Genomic DNA, 25229 nt, shown 5'->3' with positions numbered 1-25229 from the left:
CACCCCCTATTGTCCCTGAGCACTGCCCGAGTGATCTGTGTGTGGAACTAGGAGTAAGCCCTGAGCAGCGCTGCATGTGCCCCAGAGAAGGGCAGGAGGTGGGTGGGGGAGAAGTTTTGATGAGTGAAGATGTAACTCGCACCTAGGTATGTGAGGAACTGCAAGCAGCCTCACATATGTGTGACCAGAGCCCAGGAGTATGTGCTGAGGAGAGTTTGCAGGGGACTCACAGGCCCTAAATATGTACATAAAAGTAAAAGTTAACGTTGTTTTCAAAATTAATGAAAATTACAAATTCCTAACTCCAAGAAATAATGGCAGTGATAGCCTAATCACTGAATCTGGAAAACATGTTAGACTTTTAACCTCTGCTCACCTCCAGTTCCCTTAGTCAGTGAGATTATTGTTTTTTAAACGTATTTTCTGATTATGAAGGATTTCATAGGCTTTTAGCTATCATGTTACAATAGATTATCTGGATTAAAGGATTATGAGTTTTACAAATTAATTTTAGTAGGATTTGGTTCTTAATAGTATGATTATAGCACCTATATTATAATAATCAGGCTGTACATAGTTATAGTCCCCTATATTCATTTAGACATGATAGATATTATCTTGTATTATCTCTTTTCAATAATTTCTGTAAGAAATATTTATATTTCACCATGGAAATGAATTACTGATACCATTAAACATGTGGTAGCAATTGTTACAATTTTTCAATAAGTGAAAAGTAGAGACTAGAGAAATAGTACAGTGGGAAAGGTGCTTGCCTGGCACGTGGCTGACCCAGGTTCCATCCCCACACCGTGTATGGTCCCTGCAACCTCAGCAGGATTGACCCCTGAGCGTAGCCAGCTTTATGCCTCCAAGCCCCCCAAAACAAAATAAAATTTTAAAATAGTAATGACTACTTAGGAAAATTACTCATTGACTTTCTATTAATGAGCAATTAAAATGCAACTATCTAAAATTTCCTTGCAAAGTTGAGCACATCTATAAATACAATGTTATTTTGCTATTGGAGCTTTTCTCCATAGCAGCTGTACTTTTCTGTTGCTTATGGTTTGGGGGCCACACCCAGCATTGCTCAGGGCTTATTTATTTATTTTGGTTTTGAGGCCACACCCAGCTGTATTCCTGCCTCTACACTCAGATCACTCCTGGTGGGCTCCTTGGAGGAGAACCATAATAGGTGCCAGGGGTCGAACCTGGATCGGCTCCATGCAAGTCAAGAACCCTGCCCAGTGTGCTATCTCTCTGGCCCCAGCCGTTGTACTTTTCAAATATGCTCATTTAAAAATAAAAGATGTCTGTGGCGGAGCAATAGTACAGTGAAGGGGCATTTGCCTTGCATGCTGCCGACCAGGGTTCGGCCCCGACATCTCAGACACCACCAGGAGTAATCCCTGAGCATCTCTGGGTGTGACCCAACCCCCCTCCCCTCCTACAAAAAAATAAAAAGATCTTGGCCAGGTATGTAACTCAGTGATAGAACACATACTTCACATGCCCGAAGCCCTGACGGCACCAGAGGAAAACGGGATCTATAAATAGATGACAGTGATCATGTATATCTGTTCCTCTCCCAGGTCAAGCGAATGAAGTAGCCAAAGAAGCTGCGAACAGATGGACTGGTATGTAGAATAAGAGCACAGGTACAATTTCTAATTTCACTGTGTGCACACTAGGACGTGGCAATCAATGTTCTGTGCCTGGTTTTATTTTTTCAAAAGTGGGTGTGGGGGAGCGCAGAGAGTAAGCCCGGGGGTCAAGGCTCTCACCTTGCCTGCAGCCGGCCTTGGAGCGGTCCCCGGCACCACAGGTGCAGCTCTGAGCGGCACATTCGCAAGTCGTGGCCTGGAACCGAGGCCCAGTTGGTTGAGAATCACCAGAAGGGTCCCCAGACCTCCTGACCACTGCTGGGATGCCCCTCCCTCCACCAAAAAAAAAAAATACATATATATATATAAAATTTTTAGCTATATGTATATTAATCAACTTTTGGATTTTGAATCACTTCAGTTACCCAACGTTATTTTTTAAGTCTGATGAGTCACTTTGTAAAACACAAGTTGACTTTTGAATAATGCAGGACTTAGGGGTGTCCTCTGCCCTGTAGTGTTGAAAATCTGGGTTTAGCTTTGGACACCCCAAAACACAGTGACTGCTATAACACACCCGGTTGACCAGAAGCCTTACCAGTAACAAAAAGGCCTGTTAACACATATGTTAGAGGGTGGGGGTGTGTGTGCATGCGCGTATGTGCGTGCTGTTTTCTTATAATGAAGGAAATTGAAGGGAAGTGTGAAATAATATCTATTTTACAATACTGTACTATGTTTACTGGTGCCATCTGTTCACATTATTTATTTTCAAGATGAATCGTCTGCCAGAATCGCATCAAGATTTTCTTGTTCGTTACAAAACACGGTAGATGTCTTAAGTCTCACTAACAAGAGACATCAGAAGTGATAGGATAGAGCCCCGAGTTGTGGCTCAGTGGCAGAACATCTGCCTCGCCTGTGTGAAGCTGAGAGTTGTTCATTCTGGGCACCCCCCACCTCGCGCTTAGCGGGTGGGTGAGAGAAAAGGAAGCTTCAGGTTCTGGGTAGAGCCCCAGAAGTCCCTGTCAGACCTGAGCTTTGAACCCCCTAACCATTGGTTGGGAATCTCTCCCCACCTAGGAAAGAATTGTAAAAAAACGTTTTGGTCATTTTTTCCCCTTCCTTTCCATTATTTAATCTTCTCTCTTCCCCTGTGTTAAGTTAAAGGCACAGGGGCTTGCTGCTCTGGAAAAGCAGTAATACACTGAATACCCACCTGATAGAACAGCGAGCCCTCTACGAGATCTGACTGATGGACAGGAATGTTTGTGGATTGTGCACACACTTTTAAAAAAATAGATTGTTCTGGAGTACTTTGTGCTAGCAGTATTCTCTCTTGGATATTTATGAAAGTCAATATTGCTTTTAGACCGGAAACAAAAGTAAAGGTTCATTTTCATACCTGTTGCTATTTGTAGCACTCTAATTAAATGAGGACATTTTTGTTAATGTGATTCCATTTGGTGGAATCCAACCCGCTATCGCCCTCCCCGCCGCCGCCGCCCTCTCACTCTGTCCCCCAACTTGTCTTAGTGACGTGGGGCCGCTGCCACAGCGCCGGGCCAGAACCCAGCCCCTGTCCTCGCAAGGCCCGTTTCTCCGGGAGCCTCATCCCTGGCCTTACTTGGGTTGACTTTCTCTTCCTCTGATTAGTTAGAGTGATGCCCCTTCACTCCTGCTTTGGGGTTGGTTTGTGCCAGATTTGTTTTATTTCCATGGAATAAATACCTTTAAGTGTAGCTAGAAGGCTGTTGTCAATGATAAAGTGGGTTTTAAAGGCCCCTAGTGGGGACCGAGGGTCCTTGAGACAGAGCCCTTCCCTGTCTTCTGCGCCCACCTGCTCCTGTCCCAGGTCCTGTCTGACCCCACCAGGAGGGAAGGGAGGGAAGGGAAGGAAGGGAGGAAAGGGAAGGAAGGGCGCCTGAGAGAATGTGCTCCGGGAGCCGCAGCCGCCTCTGTGCCTCAGTGCTCGAGCCGGTAGTTTCTGGCTCCCTCGCCTTTGTGACGAGATGGTCACTCGAGATGGTCACTCGTCCCAGTGCTCATTAAGGCCAGGGCGGGGCCCTGCGCTTTGCAAGTCTGAGGCCTGGGGTTGGAGCTGGAGTTCCAGACAGAAGTACCCAGTATCTTTCCTTAAGTGAATTGCCCTGGCACTCGGGGGGGCGGAGAGAGCTTGGGCCACACCCAGCAGTGCTCAGGGTCTGCTCGCAGCTCTGGGCTGCAGGGGGCACCGGGCAGTGCCAGGGCGGCCTCACGGGAGGTGAGCGCTTTAGCCCCGGGAACTCTCGGTCCGGCCCACAGTGCCGTAACCCTTGAAAACACAGAACAAGCTTTATTATCTTTTTTGATACTTCTAACAGTAAAACAAAGAGACTAAGTAGATTTTTATATTAACATATTTTCTGATTTAGGCCTGGAGAGACAGCCCAGCAGGTCAGGCCTTGGCCTTGCACACGGCCCGCCAGGAGTTACCCCCAAGCGCTGCCGGGTGTGGCCCAAAGAATAAGCGAAAATATTTTCACAGATTTTATTTTCTTTTTAGGGAAGGGCATGGGCTGCTCCTGACCCTGTGCTCAGGAGTGGCCCTGGACAGTGCTCCTGAAGCCGTGTGCAGTGCCAGGGCGCAAACAGCTTGGCTGCGCGCAGGGCAGGCGTTTTCCCCCTTAACACCTCTCTGACCCTTTCGTGTTTTTAAGTCTTAACAAAATTTCTTTTTTTTTCCTTTATAGATAATATATTTGCAGTAAAATCTTGGGCTAAAAGAAAGTTTGGACTGGAAGAAAATAAAATCGATAAGAATTTTGGAATTCCAGAAGACTTTGACTACATAGACTAAACTCTCCCGTGCTGGCAGTCACGGTGTCTGCTCGTGAATGTGTTGAATTTACTTATTCTGTGAGTTGTGCTCTTTATCCTTTACCTCTGTCCGTGCCGAGTGGCTACTAATTTTGAATAAAGTGTCTGCGTGCTTCCCTGTTTGGTTCGCTGAAAAGCAGGTGTGTTCTCAGCGTTCATTATCGTGGCCTGCACAAGCAAAGCTAGCCAGGACAGCAGCTCACAAAGTGACGCCCGCCATGGCTCCTGGGGCCCCCAGGGCCACACTGATGGTGCTGCAGGGTCCCCGGGTCTGCCAGACAGAAGATCCAGCCCCGGGCCTCGCTTAGAAGGCACTTCCCTAACCTCCAGGCAAATGGTATTTTAGACAGCAAAGCCGTTAGGACAGTTTCATTCAAGTAGTCAGTGTCCTGGGGCCAGCTGGGGGCTGGAGAGACACACAGTACAGTGGGTCGGTCACTTTTCTTGCATGCAGCTGCCCTGGATTTGAGGCCCAGCACCACATATGGCCTTCATTGACCCCTGGGCAGAGTCAGGAGTAAGCCCTGCGAGGCAACACCCTAAAACAAAACAAAAAAAAAAACTTACAGTATCTTTGAATTACCTACCCTAAAATAACAGGTTTACACACACACACATATAAAACATTTACACACACATAAAACATTTACACACACGTGTAAAACATTTAAATGCTTCAAAATATTCTTTAAACCCCTACTGGTTTGGGGCTGGAGCGATAGTACAGCATGTGGGGCATTTGCCTTGCACAAGGCCGACCTGGGTTCGATTCCCAGCATCCCATATGGTCCCCCAAGCACCACCAGGAGTGGTTCCTGAGTACAGAGCCAGGAGTAATCCCTGTGCAATGCCCAGTGTGACCCAAAAAGCAAAAAAAAAAAAAAAAAAAAAAAAACAGGGGCTGGAGCAATAGCACAGCGGGTAGGGCGTTTGCCTTGCACGCGGCCAACCCGGGTTCGATTCCCAGCATCCCATATGGTCCCCTGAGCACCGCCAGGAGTAATTCCTGAGTGCAAAGCCGGGAGTAACCCCTGTGCATCGCCGGGTGTGACCCAAAAAGAAAAAGAAAAAAAAAAAAAACCATGACCCCTTACCAGCTTTACTCTAAATGGCTATTTGATGAGATACATCTGTGACACTATACTGTTCTACAAATTTCCCACATAAAAAATCCATCACCTGGACCTCTTCTGAGTCTTCTCTGACTCTTTAAAGAGTGAGCACACGCTCACCTGGCCTGTCTGTGCGCTCCTGGCCAGCACAGTGGTGGTTATTATAGCGCTGAACTTACCCAGCTGGCTGGGAGCTCCACCAGGGGCAGCCTTTACATTGTTATTTAAAAATAAATTTCTTTGTGATTTATTATCAGTGAATGTTGGATTGTTTGCTTATTCTACATATCTTTATACCCAGGGTTGTGGATAATTTCCTGGCAAATGTCCGTAAGTAGAAAGTGTTTCTGAAGCCCCAGGCTAGCACACATCACCCACTAAAGTTCGGGACGTTCCCCAACTGCCTAAAAGAGTTTGTTCGAATTGGAGGCCAGAGAGGTAGTATAGGGGTAAGGCCTTGGTGCGGCCAACCCCGTTTCAATCCCTCCCACCATAGATGTGGTCCCTTGCGCACTGCCGGGAGTGCCCCCAAAGCACCCCTGGGTGTGGCTCCCCCAAAACCAAGCCTGTCTTTCCAGTCAGCTTAGGTATTAGGATATCTTCAGATGCTTCAAGAAAAACAAAAGTTTAAGTCGTGCCGTTTTCCCCCCCCACACTGTTCGATTTTTATATTCTCTTAAGAAGTTTAGATGAGGGACCGGAGCGATAGCACAGCGGGCAGGGCGTTTGCCTTGCACTCGGCCGACCCGGGTTCGATCCCCGGCATCCCATATGGTCCCCCAAGCACCGCCAGGAGTAATTCCTGAGTGCAGAGCCAGGAGTAACCCCTGAGCATCGCTGGGTGTGACCCAAAAAGCAAAAAAAAAAAAAAAAAAAAGTTTAGATGAGACATTCTCATGATCTGAGAGTACCCCAATAACAGCTGACCTTTAGTCAGTGCATCTGGCCTCTGGGCCTACAGAATCACTTCCTGGAGGTGGGTGGGAGTAATTGATTCGTCTTTGTTTATTCTTCAGGCCAGTTTATATTTCCTTTGGGCAGCAGCTCTTTTCACAAGAGAACTATTTGATGTAAGAGACAAAAAACAAGTAACTAAAATAGTCATCATAAGCCTTTTCCTTTAAACACTAATTGTGGAAACACCAAAAATTCTCAGACCCAGTTTACTATTTTTTGAAAAAAAATGTTTCCTTTGTTTAGAGAGAGGAAATATATGTCCAAAAGGAAACCTAGTGATCCCTAGAAGAGTATAGCACACAGTAAAAAAAAAAAAAAAAAAGGCAGGTGCCTCATTCCAACCAGCTCTCGGTAATTCTTTTTTTTTTTTTGCTTTTTTTTTTTTTTGCTTTTTGGGTCACACCTGGCTCTGCACAGGGGTTACTCCTGGCTCAGGAATTATCCCTCTCGGTGCTCGGTGCTCAGGGGACCATATGGGATGCTGGGAATCGAACTCAGGTCGGTCGTGTGCAAGGCAAATGCCCTACCCGCTATGCTATCGCTCCAGCCCCGCTCTTGGTAATTCTTATTGAAAATTAGAATTAATTGTCAATGAGTCTGGGTTGAGTTTGTGTTGATCTGAAGATAGTATAGCAGAGGTAGGTGGAGAGTCAAAAGTACATGTGGTCTAGGATTCACTCTGATGTAGGCTATAGTGCTGCAATTGGTATTCCCAATAGCCTTTCAATCATTTTGAAATCTAAAAGCATTTGAGGGTCGGAGAGCTGGTCCAGTGGGTCAGGAGCTTGCCTTGCACACACAGCCCTGGGTTTGATCCCCAGGGGTACCAAGTATGTTCCCCAGCATTGCCAAGAGTAATCCCTGAGTACTACTGGGTGTGGCCCAATTGCCAAATACAAATTAAAGTACTGAGAGTTGATATTCTCCAGGCAGTAATTAAAAAAAAAAAATCTTAACAAATTCTGGCCTATTTCCAAATACTCCTAGGAAAGATTTTGCAGCCTCATACATATCACAGTTGTTTAAAGTCTGATCAGACCTCTCCAAAGTCTGTTGTGAAGTTGAATATAACTCAGAAGAGCTGAGCGCATACTTTGAGGTCAGGCTATGACCCAGGCATCAAATGTAAGCAACAAAAAACAGGATTCATTGGTTGGTTATGACTTTGCCTCTGCTCTTTACCACATCATTTTTCTAGTGGAGTTAAAAAGTTCTTGGCTTTACTTTATCAAACGTGATTTTCTGGCAGTCACGAAGCTAGAAGCACTCTAATAATAACTCAAGCAGAAAAGTCTAAATTATAAATCTGATAATGCTAGGTTTTGAGAAAAGTGATGAATAAAGTACAAGGCATGTTTTCGCTAATATGGCACTTTATGTGAAAGTAGCTAAAATGTGACAGACGGTGGACGGTGTCTTGAATTTATGCATAAATTCTCTTTTAGGATGTGCTTCCTGAATATTGTTCATATTGCAGAAGGAATTATAATGATTCACTGCTGTGATTTTTTCCCCCCAATGCAAAGGATCAAACCCAGGACCCTCATCTGGCTCAATTGTAGTTATTTTATTTTATTTTGTTTTGGAGGCAATATTGATGCTATTCAGGGATTATTCCTGGTTCTGCACTCAGGAATCACTACTGGCAGGCTCGGGGGACCATATAGGATGCCAGGGATCGAACCCAGGTCAGCTGCATGCAAGGCAAGCACTTTACTCACTGCACTATCTCTGGCCCCTGGAGTGATTTTATTTACTTACGTATTGGTTTGGGGTGACTCACAGCTGTGATTCGGGCTTACTCCTGGCTCTGTGCATGATCAAGGGTCCATTTGGGATACTAGGAGTCAAACCCAGGTCAGCTGCATGTAAGGCAAGCATGCTACCTACTACCCTATGGCTTTGGCCTCGCATCGTCGTGATTTGATATATTCTACCTAACCTGGATTGATTTTCTTTTTGTTGTATTTTGGGGGTTGAGGGATCCATCAGCTGTGCACAGGGCTTATTCTAGTCTCTGTGCTCGGTGATCACTCCCGGTTGGGCCAGGGGACCCCATGTGGTGCCTAGGGGCCAACCCAGGCCAGCCATGTGCAAGGCCCTCCCCGCTGATTGTCTCTCTGGGCCTAGCTTGATGTTTTAAAATACTGTTGGTGGAGGTCAGGTAACAGCTCACTTTGGAAGTGCTTGTTGACTCTGTAGGCTAATGATTTCACCAAGACTGGCAAGGTGCCACCAAGAGCCAACCCGCAGCCTGTCTTTTGTATAGGTAGTAAGAATATCTTTTTCCATTCTTAAAAAAACAAAATAAAAATAAACAGGAATCTGCTACAGAGCCTTTGTGTAGCCTACAAAGTCTGAAGTATTTACTCTGAACATTTGCAGGAAAAGTTTGCTGGGGGCTGGAGTGATAGTACGGTGGGGAAGGCGCTTGCATTCCATGTGGCCAACCCAGATTTGATCCTCGGGACCTCATTTGGTTCCCCAAACCCACCAGGAGTGATTCCCTTGGTTCAGAACCAGGAGTATGCCCTGAGCATCACTGGGTGTGATATCCCCCTCAAAAAAGAAAAAGAAAAGAGGGGGCTGGAGTGATAGCACAGCGGGTAGGGTGTTTGCCTTGCACGCGGCAAACCCAGGTTCGATTTCCAGCATCCCATATGGTCCCCAAGCACCACCAGGAGCAATTCCTGAGTGTATGAGCCAGGAGTAACCCCTGTGCATCGATGGGTGTGACCCAAAAAGCGAAAAAATTAAAAAGTTTGCCAATTTCTGAAAGATCCAAGACTGGCCTGTGGAGTAGTTATAACCTACCAGATGTATTTTCTTTCGCCCAATTACTGCTTTCTCATTTGAATTGGTTGGCTGTACACTCACATGTCAAATATCACATACAGATTGTCTTCCGGAAGCCGGATGATCTAGCAACCATAATCCTCACTCTGGGTGGCAGTCAGGGGAGGGTGGGCTGCGTGGGAGAGAGTCACCCACGGTGGAGTCAGCAGGGAGCGGTCTTCTCTGGGAGGGGAGAGGAGTGCCGGGCTCCACTCCAGGGCCTCATACCTGTCGTGTCTGTTCTTCCCTGAGCTACATCCCAACCTTCCTGTCATCAAGTCAGCTTCATTCCCAGGTAACAAAGTTTAACAACAGACTCTGGTTTTGACCCTTCAAATTCCAGAAAAATCCGAGGCTGGAGCAATAGCACAGCGGGTAGGACATTTGCCTTGCACACAGCCAACCCGGGTTCGATTCCCAGCATCCCATATGATCCCCTGAGCACCGCCAGGGATAATTCCTGAGTGCAGAGCCAGGAGTAACCCCTGTGCATCTCCAGGTGTGATCCAAAAGAAAAAAGAAATTCCAGAAAAATCCTAGTGCTGGGGCCTGGAACATAGTACACCTGGCAAGGCACTTGCCTTGCATGCAGCCAGCCTGGTTCAATCCCCGGCATCCCAGGGGGTCCCCCGAGCACCACCAGAAGTGATCCCAGAGTGAAGAACCAGGCGTCACTCCTGAGCATCACTGGGTGGGACTCACCAACATAAAAAGAAACCCTTGTGCTGTTTTATTTATGTGTTTATTCATTTAGTCATTTTTCAGTTTGCGGTGTTCAGGGCCACTCTTGGTAGAGCTCAGAAACCATATACAGTGCCCCCGGGTTCACCACATCCACGCTGGTGCCTCACCTTGTGTGCCTCATTTTGAAGTCATTTACTGACTCCCCTTCCCTTTCTTCTGCTGTTCGGGGGGTGGGGAGTCACAGAGGGGCTGTGGTGTTCGCTGGGAGTCCCACTTGCCCAGAGCTCGCCCGGGGGGCGCCCAGGTCCCCGCTGGCAGAGCTTAGCTTGTGCCTCACGGCTTCTCTCACCACACGGGAGAAGCCTTTGGCCTCAGGGCCGTCTCCTGGGCCCTTGGCGCTATTCTTGTACATTGAGATTATGGTGACATATGTAAAGGCACTGGGACTCGATGATAATAAAATGTCTTTATTCAAAAACAAGAGGATGGGGGCTGGAGCAATAGCACAGAGGGGAGGGCGTATGCCTTGCACGCAGCCGACCCAGGTTCGATTCCCAGCATCCCATATGGTCCCCCGAGCACCGCCAGGAGTAATTCCTGAGTGCAGAGCCAGGAGTAGCCCCTGTGCATCGCCAGGTGTGACCCAAAAAAAAGCAAAAAAAAAAAAACATTAAGAGGATGTACTTTCTTGAGGTTTATAATTCTCCTACATAGTATCTTAATATCGTGAACAGCTTTATTCCAGGAGCCAGAGAGGTCATCCAGGAGATTGGGTACTGTCCTTGCACACAGCCAACTCCAGTTTGATCCCCGGCATCATCACCCTTGTTCTCCTAAGCACTGGCATGAGTCACCCCTGAGTGCAGAGCTAGGAGTAGCCCCTGAGCATCATGGGGCGTGGTCCACCTCTCCCCCCGCAAACATGTATTCCCTTTCCGTTCCTTTTTTTTTTCTTTGCTTTTTGGGTCACACCCGGCGATGCACAAGTTTTTTACTCCTGGCTCTGCACTCAGGAATTACTCCTGGCAGTGCTCAGGGGACCATATGAGATGCTGGGAATTGAACCCGGGTTGGCTGAGTGCAAGGCAAACGCCCTGCCCGCTGTACTGTCACTGCAGCTCCTGTTTCCCTTCCTTTCTTCTCCTGATGCTGCCTGGATTAGCCCACACTGGTTTGTGCTCGTGAGTGTCATCCTCTGGTGGCCATGCCCCGGCCTCTGCTCACCAGACTCACTCTCTCTAGTTTCGGTGCTCACACACGCGACTGCACACTTCGGAGGCCAGAGAGCTAGTACAGAGGGTCGGGCTCTTGCCTTACACATAATTTAGATTTTTTTTTCAAACTCTATATTTTGGTTTTTAGTTTATTTATTTGTCTTTGGAGCCACATCCGACCGTGTTTAGGGCTTACTCCTGACTCTGTGCTCAGGGATGACTCCTGAAGGTGCATAGTGGACCGAACCCGGTGCCAGGGATAGAACCCAGATCAGCGCGCTCCAGGCAAGCTCCGTACCCACTGTACTACCTCTCCAGTCCTCAACTGTAATTAAAACCAGAACTAAGAGAATTAGGCCACTCTGCACATATGGCTCCATACCGGCTTTCAAAAGTTTGAGGGTATTTTTTTTCCCCAAAAAAAGTTTATTTTACTTTTGATGCAGTATTTCTTCATAAAGATATCCTTCAGCTTATTTGATCAGCTTGGTGGGTGTTTGATTTGTTTTTAGTTTCATGCTATTTCAGACAGTGTTTTCAAGGAACATTTCCAAACAGATGTTTGCACATTTGTGGTAGTTCTGAGGATGAACTTGATCAAGGGAGTGGAGGCCCTACTTCTGGAGAAATGAGCCTTAATAAACGGGACAAATATAAGAAACAGCTGGATTTTATAGAAAAGGAAGAGAGTAATGCCTTTCAGACTTGGAAAAATTCCTTTTCCAGGGTTCTTCAGAGATGAACTGGTTTTTTGTTTGTTTTGGTTTTGGTTTTGGGGCCACATCAGCAATGCTCAGGGACTATTCCTGGCTCTGCACTCAGGAATTAATCCTGATATTTAGCACTGTCATCCCGTTCTTCAACAATTTGCCTGAGCAGGCACCAGTATTGTCTCCATTGTGAGACTTGTTACTGTTTTTGGCATATCAAATACGCCAGGGGTAGCTTGCCAGGCTCTGCCATGCGGACGGGATACTCTCAATAGCTTGCTGGGCTCTCCAAGAGGGACGGATGAATTGAACCCAGGTTGGCCAGGTGCAAGGCAAACGCCCTACCCGCTGTGCTATGGCTCCAGTCCATATATATGTATATATATATATATATATATATAAATTACATACATATATATATAAATTATATACATATTTACAGAACTGGAGCGATGGCACAGCGGAAAAGGCATTTGACTTGCATGTGACTAAGCAGGTTAGATCCCTGGCTCCACGTCTGTTCGCCCAGTCCCGCCAGAAGTGATATCCCTGAGCACAGAGCCAGGAGTCAGCCCTGAGCATTGCCAGGTACGGCTCAACCTCTCCTCCTCCACCAAAAAGATTTACATAAAGTGAGCTGGAATTCTGTTATCAAAACTAGATTTGTGAAAATCTCTGTGAAAGAGTTGATTGAAGATAAAGAGAATGTGTTATGAATGCTTGCATGCCTCTGGGCTAAGAGTTGGCTGATGAAGCTAAAGCCCAAATGCTCCCCGGAGAACCTCTCTGAGCGATACCGTGGATTTGGAGCTGGATTTGATGTGGAAAGGGTGAGCGGCTTTGCAAGCCTCAGCTTGGAAGGCTTCGTGTTTCTCATAACATTTGGAAAAGTAACTATGGGAACTTTTCACACATTTCAGTTGAACAAATGTGTCACTTTTTTCTGTCCAGTCACAGTCGTTAAGGTGTTTCAGAAAATGGACTTCTTGCTTCCAATGTGTTTCCTGTGTTGGAGGAACCGGGTGACACACATTAGTGAACTTAACTTGCTAGTTAGTAAGTTTCCATTCAGATTTGATTGATTCCTCGCTCAACTTAAGCAAATACTCTGCCTTCGTATACTCGAAGAAAAGCAGTTTCACGGGGTTTTAGATGACCTAACTTATTATAACAGAAAAAATATATATAACGAGTTCCTTAAAGGAGACAGAAAGAGAACTTTTTTTTTTCTTTCTGGAATGCTTTTGGTCAATTTTAAATATAGTGGCGTGTTAGGGAATAAAATACCTGCGTGTCAGAGTTACTGTGGGTAAATGGAAGTCTCAGAGACAGTACTTAACTTTGCTCAGACCTGCAGTGTCTGCCGTGGACACTGCGACACTCGACACTCACTGTCTTAGAAGATTATTCTGGGGGCCAGAGCGATAGCACAGCGGGTAGGGCGTTTGCCTTGCACGTGGCTGACCCGGGTTCAATCCCCGGCATCCCATATGGTCCCCCAAGCACCGCCAGGAATGATTCCTGAGTGCAAAGCCAGGAGTAACCCCTGAGCATTGCTGGGTGTGACCCAAAAAGAAAAAAAAAAAAAGAAGAAGAAGATTATTCTGGAGTAAGGTGATGACTGAAAACGAAACAAATCTCTCTTTTCTTTTTGGTGTGTGCATTGTTATTTTTTGCTTGTTTGTCTGGGGACCACACCTGGCAATGTTCTGGGTCTCCTGGCGGGGCTCAGGGAGCCCTCCCTCGGGCGAGCAGAGGGGCAGCTGACCGCTCCGTGGACAGAAGCTCCTGTTGCCGGTTGACTTTGTACCTCTTACAGTATTTGTCACAGGAGAAGCCCAACTTCATGGGCTCCTGCCTGAAATAGTCTCTCGCATGCTGATTTGCTGGGCAGGGTGTTTGGGTGGGAAGGGCTTTCACCCGCCTTTCCTCGAGGGCATCCAACATCTGCCACCCAGGCCTCTTCCTCAACCCGGGGTTGTTTTGTTTTGTGTTTGTGTGGGGGTGGGGGTTGTATTTGGGGGCGTGTGTGTTGTGTTTGGGCTAGGCCTGGCGGTGCTCAGGGGTTACTCCTGGCTTTGTGCTGGAGGATTCCAGATAGGGTTCAGGGGATTCTGCAGGGTGCCGGGAACGGAACCTGGGTTGGCCATGCTCACAGCTACTCACTGTACCATCACCCCAGGCCAAAAAAGCAATTTTTAAAAACGAGCCCTTTGGTGCCCGGAGAGATAGTACAGTGGGTAGGGCGCGTGCCCTGTACACAGCTGACGGGTCTCCCGAGCATTCCATGTGGTGGTTCCTGAGTCCCCAGGAGTCACCCCTGAGCAAGGCTGAGTGTGGCCCAAGAACTAGGTGGTGGGAAGAATATGTGTGTGTGTGTGTGTGTGTATGTGTGTATGTATACATGTATGTGTATACATATGTGTGTGCATGTAATACAGCCTTTTCTGCTGTACCCTATTTATTTACTTTAATGAGTTTCCTCCCCCTCCTCCTTTCCCTTCTGTTTTTGGACAACACCTGGCAGCTCTCAGTGGTTCTGTCCCCAGGATCACTCCTGGAGGGCTCAGTGGACCATATGTTGTGCCAGGGATTGAACTGGAGTCAGCCACATGCAAGGAAAGCGCCTTAACCCCTGTGCTGTCTCTCTAGCCCCTAAATTTTTTTTTTTTTTTTTTTTTTGCTTTTTGGGTCACACCCGGCAATGCACAGTGGTTACTCCTGACTTTGCACTCAGGAATTACTCCTGGCGGTGCTCAGGGGACCATATGGGATGCTGGGATTCGAACCCGGGTAAACCGTGTGCAAGGCAAACGCCCTACCCACTATGCTAATCGCTCCAGCCCAAATTTTATTTTTTAACTATATGATTATGGTATTTGGTCAGAAACTTGATTTTTGTTTTTGTTGTTGTTGGGTTTATTTTAGGGTGGGTTTTTAAAAAATTTGTTTTTGGGCTGGAGCGATGGCACAGCGGGTAGGGCGTTTGCCTTGCACTCGGCCGACCGGTTCGATTCCTCCACCCCTCTCGGATAGCCCGGCAAGCTACCGAGAGTATCTCGCCCGCTACGGCAGAGCCTGGCAAGCTACCCGTGGCGTATTCCATATGCCAAAAACAGTGACAAGAAGTCTCACAACTCCATTGTGAGATGTTACTGGTGCCAGCACGAGCAAATCAATAAATAACGGAACAACTGTGTGCTACTGTGCTTGTTTGGTTTTGGTTTGGGGGCCACACCCGATGATGCTCAGGCCTTACTCCTGGCTCTGCACTCAGGGATCACTCCTGGCAGGCTTGGGGGATCATACGGGGTGCTGGGGATTGAACCCGGATTTGCCACGTGCAAGGCAAGCACCCTGTTTACTGTGCTATGGTTCCAGCCCCAGGAAGTTCAATTTTTTCCTTTCTTCCTTCCTTCCTTCCTTCCTTCCTTCCTTCCTTCCTTCCTTCCTTCCTTCCTTCCTTCCTCCCTTCCTTCCTTCCTTCCTTCCTTCCTACCTTCCTTCCTCCCTCCCTCCCTCTCTAATTCTTTCTTTCTTTCTTTCTTTCTTTCTTTCTTTCTTTCTTTCTTTCTTTCTTTCTTTCTTTCTTTCTTTCTTTCTTTCTTTCTTTCTTTCCTTCTCCTTTCTTTTCTGGCCCCAACTTTTCCAATCTTTTTGTTTGTTGGTTTTGGTGCACACCCAGCTGTGCTCAGGAATCACTCCTGGTTGGGCTTGGGGGACCATATAAGTGCCAGGGTTTAAACCAGGATTGACGTCGTGCAAGGTAGGCACCCTACTCACTGCACACTAGGCAGTTGTGTTTGTCAGGAGAATGGTGTGAAACAGTGTAGACAGAGCAATTCAGACTGTGGCCTGGCCTCACACCGGATGGGCCCCGTAGAAGATCATTGTATCATTGTGCACAGTTGCCTAGAGCAAAATTGGGTCGTGTAGGGCCACCCGCTCAGGGATGCCTGTCTTCCAGGGACTACACCCTATGGTGGTCCAGTCTCACCTTGGCAGCTGGGGGGCCCTTCCTCTGTCCCCCTCTCCTTCCCTGCCTTGGCCTCCAGGCAGATTCATCTTCAGGGCATCCATGGGCCTTCCTTTAAGAGGGCAGACAGATCCAAGGATCCCAATTTAAAAACCAAGAAACATGTTCTTGTTGTCCTCCCACCCCCCATCTTTGGGAGGCTGTCATCCCATTGCTCATCGATTTGTTAGAGCGGGCACCAGTAACGTCTCTCGATGTGAGACTTATTGTTACTGTTTTTAGCATATCCAGTATGCCACGGGTAGCTTGTCAGGCTCTGCCGTGCAGGCTCCATACTCTCAATAGCTTGCCGGGCTCTCCGAGAGGGGCGAAGGAATCGAACACGGGTCAGCCGCGTGAAAGGCGAACGCCCTACTGCTGTGCTATCACTCCAGCTCCACCCCCCATCTACAACAAAAAAACTATTTTAAAATACTTTGAAAGATGTGAAGGGAGAGAAAGAGGAAATACGTGCTCAGGAGAGAACTCGGGCTTCTCCCGAGTGGAAAAAGGCAGAGAAGGAGATCCGCACTCAAGCGATCAAGCAAGCACGGGCTGGAGAGCAGCCCACACAGGTCAGAGACCTCGGGGCAAGCGAGCGAGACACGCGTGTGTGCAAGAGGAAGCCAGCAAGGAGAGAACGGTGCGTGTTCAAGGGAGAACCGGGCCTTGAAGGAGCGAGCCATTTTGTTTTTGTTTCAAACCTATTGATTTATTTGACATTTTGGGTCACATGCGGTGATGCTCAGGGGTTACTCCTGGCTCTGCACTCATGAATCACTCCTGGCAGTGCTCGGTGGACCACATGGGATGTCGGGATTGAACCCGGTCTGCCGTGTGCAAGGCAAACACATTCTCCGCTGTACTATCGCTCTGTTTTGTTTCTTAAATAAAAAGCGTTATACCTGAGGATAAGGACCATCAGTGAAATTACTGTGGAAAAATGGATGCATTTGGCCATATCTGGAAATCCAAGCTACCATGTCTAAAATTGTTTCTATGGGAAATTATGTCCTAAGTTCCTAGCAACTGACTCTAAATGAATTACTGGAATGCAGCTTGTTGGGAACTCTGGAAGTCAACATTCATAACTCATTGTCAAGGAAAGGAGAAATGACATTTATTCAGCGCTGACGGAAACATACTACACATACATTTCTATTTCTATAACTTGTTTTTTGAAATCACCAAGTGGCTAATGTTTTTTCAAATAACAAACCCAGAAGCTCATTAGCTCATTGAATTGATATTCTAGGTCTAACAGATTTGAGAGTTTCTTAAGAGCCTTTAGTTTTTTTTTTTTTTTAGAATTTACTGTTTTTATTTATTTAGGCTTTTGGGGTCACACCCAGCGATGCCCAGGAGTTACTCCTGGCTCTGCACTCGGGAATCACTCCTGGCAGTTCCCAGGGGACCCTAGCGGGTGCTGGGAATCAAACTCAGGTTGGCCACATGCAAGGCAAACGCCCTATCTGCTGTACTATTGGTCTAGCCCCCATTTACTATTTATTAATAATTTGTTGTTACTGTTTTGTTTTGGTTTTAGACCATACCTGGAAATGCTTAGGGATCACTCCTGGTTCGGTGCTCAGGGATGTCTCATGCTCTTTGCTCAGGGGTCACTCCTGGTTCTGTGCTCAGGGATCACTCCTGCTCTGTGTTCAGGAATTGCTTCTGTTTCTGTGCTCAGGCATCACGCGTGCCCAGGGATCACTCGTGTTCTGTGCTCAGGGATCACTCCTGGTTTGGTGCTCAGGGATCTCTCCTGGACGTGTGCTCAGGGATCACTCGTGCTCTGTGCTCAGGGATCACTCCTGTTTCTGTGCTCAGGGATCACTCCTGCTCTGTGCTCAGGGATCACTCCTGGCTCGTGCTCAGGGATGACAGACAAGGAAAGTGCCTTAGCTGCTATACTATTGCTTCAGTTCTTTTTTTTTTTCTTTTAACTTTTAGTGGGTAGGGCATTTGCCTTGCATGCGGCCGACCCGGGTTCGATTCCTCCGTCCCTCTCCGAGAGCCCGGCAAGCTACCGAGAGTATCCCACCCGCACGGCAGAGCCTGGCAAGCTCCCAGTGGTGTATTGGATATGCCAAAAATGGTAACAACAAATCTCACAATGGAGACGTTACTGGTGCCCGCTCGAGCAAATCGATGAACAACGGGATGACAGTGCTACAGTTACAGTGCTACAGTGCTATTTGTTTGGGGCCATCCCCGATGGTGCTGGGGGAGGGGAACCTCTCCTGGTGTTGCCCCCACTGCAGCTCTTTGCGCTGTCCGTTTTCTAAGGAAGGCGGGAGCCTTGCTCTCAGGGGACCTGTGGCTATGCCGCGGGTTCCTTCCCGGGCTCTCGCCTTTCTCTGCCCTTGTACGGTCACTGTTCCAGCTAGCGAGCCACAGAACCCTTATTAGGATCCCCCCCTCCAGGTCACACAGCGCAGGGGCTAGGAAGCTTCTCCAGAGTTGGGTCCTGGTCCGAGGGCCAGGAGCCTTGGGTGTGAGATAGTCTTTTCAGGGCTGAAGAAGGATTCTCAGGCATCTGTCCCAGGTGCCTCACAAAGAAACCCCTACTTGCTCTTTCACGGCCAGTCTAAGGCCCTCGTAGGCTTTTTTCCCTACCTCACTTCTGTTTCCAAGCCTTACTTTGCACTTTTGGCTACTTTAGGCCACCCCAGCGGTGCCAAGTATGTCTCTGTCCCCTTTCCTTCTCTTTCTCCTGTGCCCGAGTATGTGAACAGAAGAAACTCCCCCACCCTGCTGGGCCCCCGAGTTCCTCCCCTTCTCTCTGAAATGTGTTCCTCTGAGAGGGGCGGCCAGGCAGTGTGTGTTCTCTTTCCTGCTCGGCAAGGCTGATCGCCAGGAAAGGCTGGGAGTGCGCCATGCACGGCTGTGTCGGGGAAGGCTCACAGAGGCATCGCAGGGCTTTGCCCTGTTTTAAGGGACAGCTGTACCTTAGGTGGAAATTAAACAAGGAAAGGTTTTTTTTTTTTTTTTTGCTTTTTGGGTCATACCCGGCGATGCACAGGGGTTACTCCTGGCTGTGCACTCAGGAATTACCCCTGGCGCTGCTCAGGGGACCATATGGGATGCTGGGATTCGAACCCTGGTCGGCCGCATGCAAGGCAAATGCCCCACCTGCTGTGCTATTGCTCCAGCCCCTAAACAAGGAAAGTTTTAAAAATTAAATAGAAATTAAACAAGCCGACATTTTATTCCCATCAAAGAAATTCTTGGAACTCCAGAGAGTCCCCATGCGGGGAGAGCGGGTTCCTTTGTCACTGGGTCCCGCTCAACACAGGTTTCCCTCCCTCCTTTTTTTTTTTTTTTTTTTTTTTTTTTTTGCTTTTTGGTCACACCCAGCGATGCTCAGGGGTCACTCCTGGTTCTGCACTCAGGAATTACTCCTGGCAGTGCTTGGGGGACCATATGGGATGCCGGGGATCGAACCCGGGTCGGCCGGGTGCAAGGCAAACGCCCTACCCTCTGTGCTATCGCTCCGGCCCCTCCCTCCCTCCTTTTTGATACAGGCATTCTCAGTGGTGTGAGGTGACACCTCATTATCTTTTTTTTTTTTTTTTTTTGGTTTTTGGGTCACACCCGGCAATGCACAGGGGTTACTCCTGGCTCTTCACTCAGGAATTACCCCTGGCGGTGCTCAGGGGACCATATGGGATGCTGGGATTAGAACCTGGGTCGGCCGAGTGCAAGGCAAACGCCCTACCCGCTGTGCTATCGCTCCAGCCCTCATTATCTTTTTGATTCACATTTTCCTGATAACCAGTGATGATAAAAAATTTTTCATATGCTTGTGGCCTCTCCGTATGTCCTCTTTGAGGAACTATCTGTTCAGTTCCACTCCCCGCCTTTTTTTTTTTTTTTTTTGGATGGGGTGGTTTTTACATTGTTGAGATTTGTGAGGACTTCATGCATCTGGGAAATTACGCCTTTGATGTGTGATGAGTATTTTTTCCCATTCAGTAGGGTGTTATTTTTGTTTGTTTGAGACATGATTTCTGACGCCAAAAACTCTAAAACGGTAATCCGGGGGATTGGTGCACGCATGCCTCTGCTCTTTGCAGCCATTCCCGGTAGTCCAGTGCCAGCGACACATGGGTGGGTAAAGAAACTGCTGTAAATATACACAGTGGAATACTACTCAGCTATGAATCATGCAGTTGGCTACAACTTGAATGGAATTAGAGGAACTGGAGTGACTCAGAAGGAGAAAGAAAAATATCAAATGATCTCGCTTGCATGCCGAGTATAAAGAAACAGAGCGAGGAGGGGCTGGCCAGATAGTCCAGGGGTTAGACACTTGCTTTACACACAAGTTGCTACTGACAACTTGTTTTCAACGTTAAGCTCCTCTCCAGAGGTAGAGGATTAAACCTCAGTCCCTTTGCTGTTTTGTTCGTCTTTGTTTTGGGGCCACACCTGCCAGTGCTGGGAGCTGCTCACAGCTCTGTACCTGGTGGAACTCAGAGGGCCCACTTGGCGTCCAGCACCCGGGCACAGGACTCGTCTGCCGCAGACCTCGGTTCCATGCTTAGCACTCCGTGGTCCTCTGAGCATCATGGGATGCGGCCCTGGGGTCCCTGGTCACTCTTACTAGAAAGCACATCTGTATAAAAGCATCAGGAGTCAATAAATATCTTGATGTGGGCGGGGAGGGAAAGGGAGGGTACAGGGTTCAGGCACATCTCTTGCCCACAGCACTGATGTGCTTTGAATCTCAGTGCCCTGCACGGTCCCCCCCCCCCTTGCAGTGTCAGGCCTGACCCCTGAGCACTGCTGGGGGAAGATATCAAGACAGCAAACCGGAGAACTGTGCCCAGAGCTGGGACGATCCCAGAAAAGGGGTAGTGGGGAGCCAGGAACGGTCAGGGAGAGGAGAAAGCCGGAGACTCCCATGGGGGTTTCTGGGGGCAGGGTTTGGGGTGCAGGGGAAGTGAAAACTATAGAAATAGAAAGAGGAACCTGGGGGCCCAGAAGACTGATCTCCCAGCGTATGCCCCAGTTCCCCTGCCCCTGAAGCAGCGACCACATTAAGGAGGTCGCTGAAAGAAAGGAAGGAAGGAGGTCACCTTTGCACCTTAGGTGCTGTGAGACAGGTGCCTGGGACAGATCCAGCTTCTTTGGGGACCACACATGGCAGTGTTCAGGGCTCGGTCCTGGGGCCTGAGGGGTCATGTACAGTGCTCTGTGTGTGTGTGTGTGTGTGTGTGTGTGTGTGTGTGTGTGTGAGAGAGAGAGAGAGAGAGAGAGAGGCAAGACCCTTATTCCCTGTACTATCTCTCCAGCCTCATTTATTTTTTACTTTTTTTGGGGGGAGGGGGTCATACCTACCTCTTTTCAGAGACTACTCTACTCGAAGCTCAATGTTTGAGGGAGGAGGGGTGGGGGGTTGCCCCCAGAGGAGCTCGAATCCAGGGACCAAGCCTGGGTGTCCTGCAGGCATCGCCAAGCCTTTGCCCACCCAGCAAGCAACTGTCCCAAGGGATGCTGTGACGGGGTGTGTGCAGGAATGGGGCCCTCTGGCATGCAGAAGATTAATTCCCATCCAACTTTGATGCTAATACTGGAAAAAAAAAATAAGTAAACCCTGGGAGTTTGTCACTTTTTTTTTTCTTTTTGGGTCACACCCGGCAATGCTCAGGGGTTACTCCTGGCTGGCTCTGCACTCAGGAATCACTCCTGGCAGTGCTCAGGGGACCATATGGGATACTGGGTATTGAACCCAGGTTGGCCACGTGCAAGGCAAGCGCCTTACCCACTGTGCTATCGCTCCAACCCTGGAGTTTGTCACTTTTTTTTTTTTAAGTCATCAAAAATAGTATATTTCTCTCAGATCTTTTCTATGCAATACAAAAATAACCACCATTCACTTGTAAGTGGAACTTGACAATTACTGATTGAAAGACCGTCACAGAACAGCAGCAGTACAGGGATTGGAGTTTGTCACTTTTTATGTGGTCCTCCTGAGGGCGCTACTTCTAATTCTTTTTATCAAGACTTTCATCAACCCTTGCTCCAGGCTAGTTGTGAAAATAATCTGTGGGCCTTGCAGCTCGCAATACAGGTGCGACAGGGGACAGTAGCGGTCACCAGGTATCCCCGAACTCTCCTCCCTACATGTGTTGTGTGCTGGGGGGCACTGGGGACCCCCGTCACATTTGGGCATCCAGGAAGGAGCCAGCAGCAAACCCAGCGCCAGCTGAGAGCGAGCTTTGCGTCTTAAAATAATGGCCTTTTGCGTTGCTTAGTGTTTAGGCCAGAGCCGGGGGCGCAGGTCTCTTCCCCCTGGTGCTCAGGGGACCAGACGCGCAGCCGGATCCAGCCTGGCGCCTTGGTCCACTGAGCCATGTCTCCGGCCCCAGAGGACGCATCAAAGTGTGGTCAAATAGACCCGCCGCCAAGCTGGCCCTTTTCACCCTTCTGCATGCACAAGAGTTGCTTCCCTTTGCCAGCTGCCTCCCCGCGTCCATTCCAGAATTCCCAGACTGAGAGTCTCAGCCCTGCACCGTCCCTGCAAGCCCTCCCCTGTCCCCGGGACCCACACCTGTCTCTGGCCAGTGCCCAGCCCTGACTGGTCATCTGGTCAGTGCCCTGGCACAGCCTTATTTGCTGTGGACAGCTGCTGGGCACTGCGCCCAATTCTCTTCTTTCTTTTTTTTCTTTTTGTATTTGGGTCACACCCAGTGTGTGTTCACAAAAGAAGAGGGGCCAGTGGGGTTTATCTTCTCTCCTGCCACCCGTGTTCCATAGTCTCACGCTGCTCCCCACCCCCCGCCCCCGAGAGGCTGATGGAGATGGGCAGGCGAAGGAAGGAACAAGTGTCAGGCTGGTTGGTATCAGTTGCAGTTTATTCCAATCTCCGTTCCCATTCTGCTGCCCTTTTACTTCTCCTACAGTCTTAGTTTATATAGCAATCACATAGGGTAGTAACACAAAGGTGGGTCGGAACATTAATACATCAACAAAGAGATAAGACCACTCCTCAAGGACAAAATCTCATCTAAGATTACTAGGAGACCTGCTCAAGGGTGGGATCCAAACAAGGGTGTGTCGATTTCTTCTTTCCTCAGCTAGTAATCCACTTACATGGTTGTAGTAAATCTACTTCTAATGTTTCTAGCAATGTCATTCTGTATGAGCACAGTAAGAGATATAAACTTAAAGTTTAATCTTCCTAACCCCAGCAGGGTCCTAGTCTCATTGTTACTTTTGGATCATGACAGCATTTGTCTATGACCATGCTCTCAACTTATAGTTGAGTATTGTGGCGCTTTGGCCTGGCCCATTTTGATGCCAGGGTAGCTCACAGCTTGCCCTGGGTCCATTCCGTCCCTCATCGGGACCCTGCTTTTGGGGTGCTAGGAACTAAGGGCAACTGAGTTGAGAAAGCAGATGCCCGGGAGTAAATATTATTGGAGTCAATCAGCTCCCAAGTTACAAGAGCATAATATTAACTGTCTTCCTGTGTCCATATAGAAAGGTAAACTATTGCTTTAAGGTAAACTATGCAAAAGACACTAACTTACAATACATGTTCAGAGTCCTTAGAAGGATCTGATCTTACAAGATAACAGAATCTGATTAGGGAAAAGGTGATTAACTGGTTGGGGAAGCAGGGTGCAGAGAAGAGTTTACAGATAAACAAAGGAATGGGAGTGATTCGAGAGCACTGTGATGGGTGTAACCCGATAAACCTAAATTCCCTGCAGCAAGGCTGAAAGGACAAACCCAATGTTCTCCTATACCCAGCAGGACTCAGGCTTGCGTTCTCCTGGCCCTGTTCTCAGGGATCCCTCCTGGCAGGCTGGGGGACAACATGGAGTGCCAGGGATCGAACCCGAGTCAGTCTTGTGCAAGGCAAGCGCCTTCCTCATTATACTCTCTACCCCTACCCCAATTCTCTTCCTTTTTCAAGTGGAATGTGCTTCTACTTTTACAGTGGGAGGCATGACACCAAGGATCTTGTTTTGCTGAAGAAAAAAATGGGGAGCGTATATATTCATCTCGCTTTTTAAAACTGGGGCTGGAGTGATAGCACAGCGGGTAGGGCGTTTGCCTTGAACGGCGGCTGACCTGGGTTCAATTGCCAGCATCCCATATGGTCCCTTGAGCACGCCAGGAGTAATTCCTGAGTGTAAAGCCAGCGCATTGCCGGGTGTGACTCAAAAAGAGAAATAAATAAATAAATAAAAATAAAACTACTGCCATGGGTGATTGGAGAGCTCAAAAGACTTAGCACCTGCTCTGCAGTCAGAAAGCCCAGGTCTGTTCCCTGGCACCTCATGGTCCCCAGAGCACTGCTGGGGAGAAGTTCCTGAGCACACTAAGTGCTAGACCAAAAGTGTGGCCCAAACCCAAGTAAATAATAGACAAAATAAACTGCCACAGATCTGAGTCCATCTTGGGCATTATTCAGTGGCAAAGGCTCTGGGCGTAACAGTCTGTTGTTCAGGGACTAGAAAAGCTTTCTTTCTAGTTTCTTGTTTATGATCTTGTAAATGAGAGACCAAATTTAGATGTTTTGCTTCATTAGTGGATAGAACTGAGCTCTTTGTGTTTTGTTTTTTTTTAAACTTTAGGGAGGTGCTGAACTGGAGCAACAGTACAGTGGGTAGGGCATTTGCTTTGCACGAGACTGACCCAGGTTCGATTCCCGATTCCCGGCATCCCATATGGTCCCCCAAGCACCGCCAGGAGAGATTCCTGAGTGCAGAGCCAGGAGTAGCCCCTGTGCATATCCGGGTGTGACCCAAAAAGAAAAAAAAAATAAATTTAGGGATTAGGGAGGCGTACTCAGGCTTTATTCCTGGTTCTGTGCTCAGGAATCACTCCTGGCAGTGCTCAGGAGGCCTTAAGTGGTGCCAGGGATTAAATCTGGGTTGGATGGAACCCAGGTCAGCCTTGTGCAAGACTCGTGCCCCACCTGCTGTACTATTGCTGAGGCTCTGCTGTTTGTTTTTTTGTTGTTGTTGTGATCTTTTGTTTTGCTTGGTTTGGGAGGGGTCACACCCAGCAGTGCTTAGGGGTTACTGCCAGCTCTGTGCTCAGGGATCACTCCTGGTGGTGCTCAAGGACCAAATCATGTGCCAGGGGTCGAACCTGGGTCAGCTTCATCGAAGACAAGTCTTTAGCTCTATTCTTTCTCTCTGTCCTACTATTGGTTTGTTTGCTTTCAGGGGAGGCCCACCCAGCAGTACCCAGTAGCAAAGGCTGCACCTTTC

The 25229-nt window shown here is 48.2% G+C and overlaps 1 protein-coding gene across 1 annotated transcript in view; it reads left to right on the top strand.

Annotated features, from left to right (window-relative positions):
- Positions 1-4446, top strand: part of MND1 (meiotic nuclear divisions 1) — a 45335-nt gene extending 40889 nt beyond the window's left edge. The window contains exons 7-8 of the mRNA XM_055144915.1: positions 1596-1640; positions 4340-4446. Coding sequence (XP_055000890.1) covers positions 1596-1640; positions 4340-4446 — 152 coding nt within the window. The remainder of the gene's footprint in view (positions 1-1595; positions 1641-4339) is intronic.
- Positions 4447-25229: the final 20783 nt, after the last annotated feature.

Source organism: Sorex araneus, chromosome 7, assembly GCF_027595985.1.
Source record: "Sorex araneus isolate mSorAra2 chromosome 7, mSorAra2.pri, whole genome shotgun sequence".
Classification (NCBI taxonomy): domain Eukaryota; kingdom Metazoa; phylum Chordata; class Mammalia; order Eulipotyphla; family Soricidae; genus Sorex; species Sorex araneus.
Note: the sequence above shows the minus strand (reverse complement) of the source record. Positions and strands in the feature narration are given on the sequence as shown.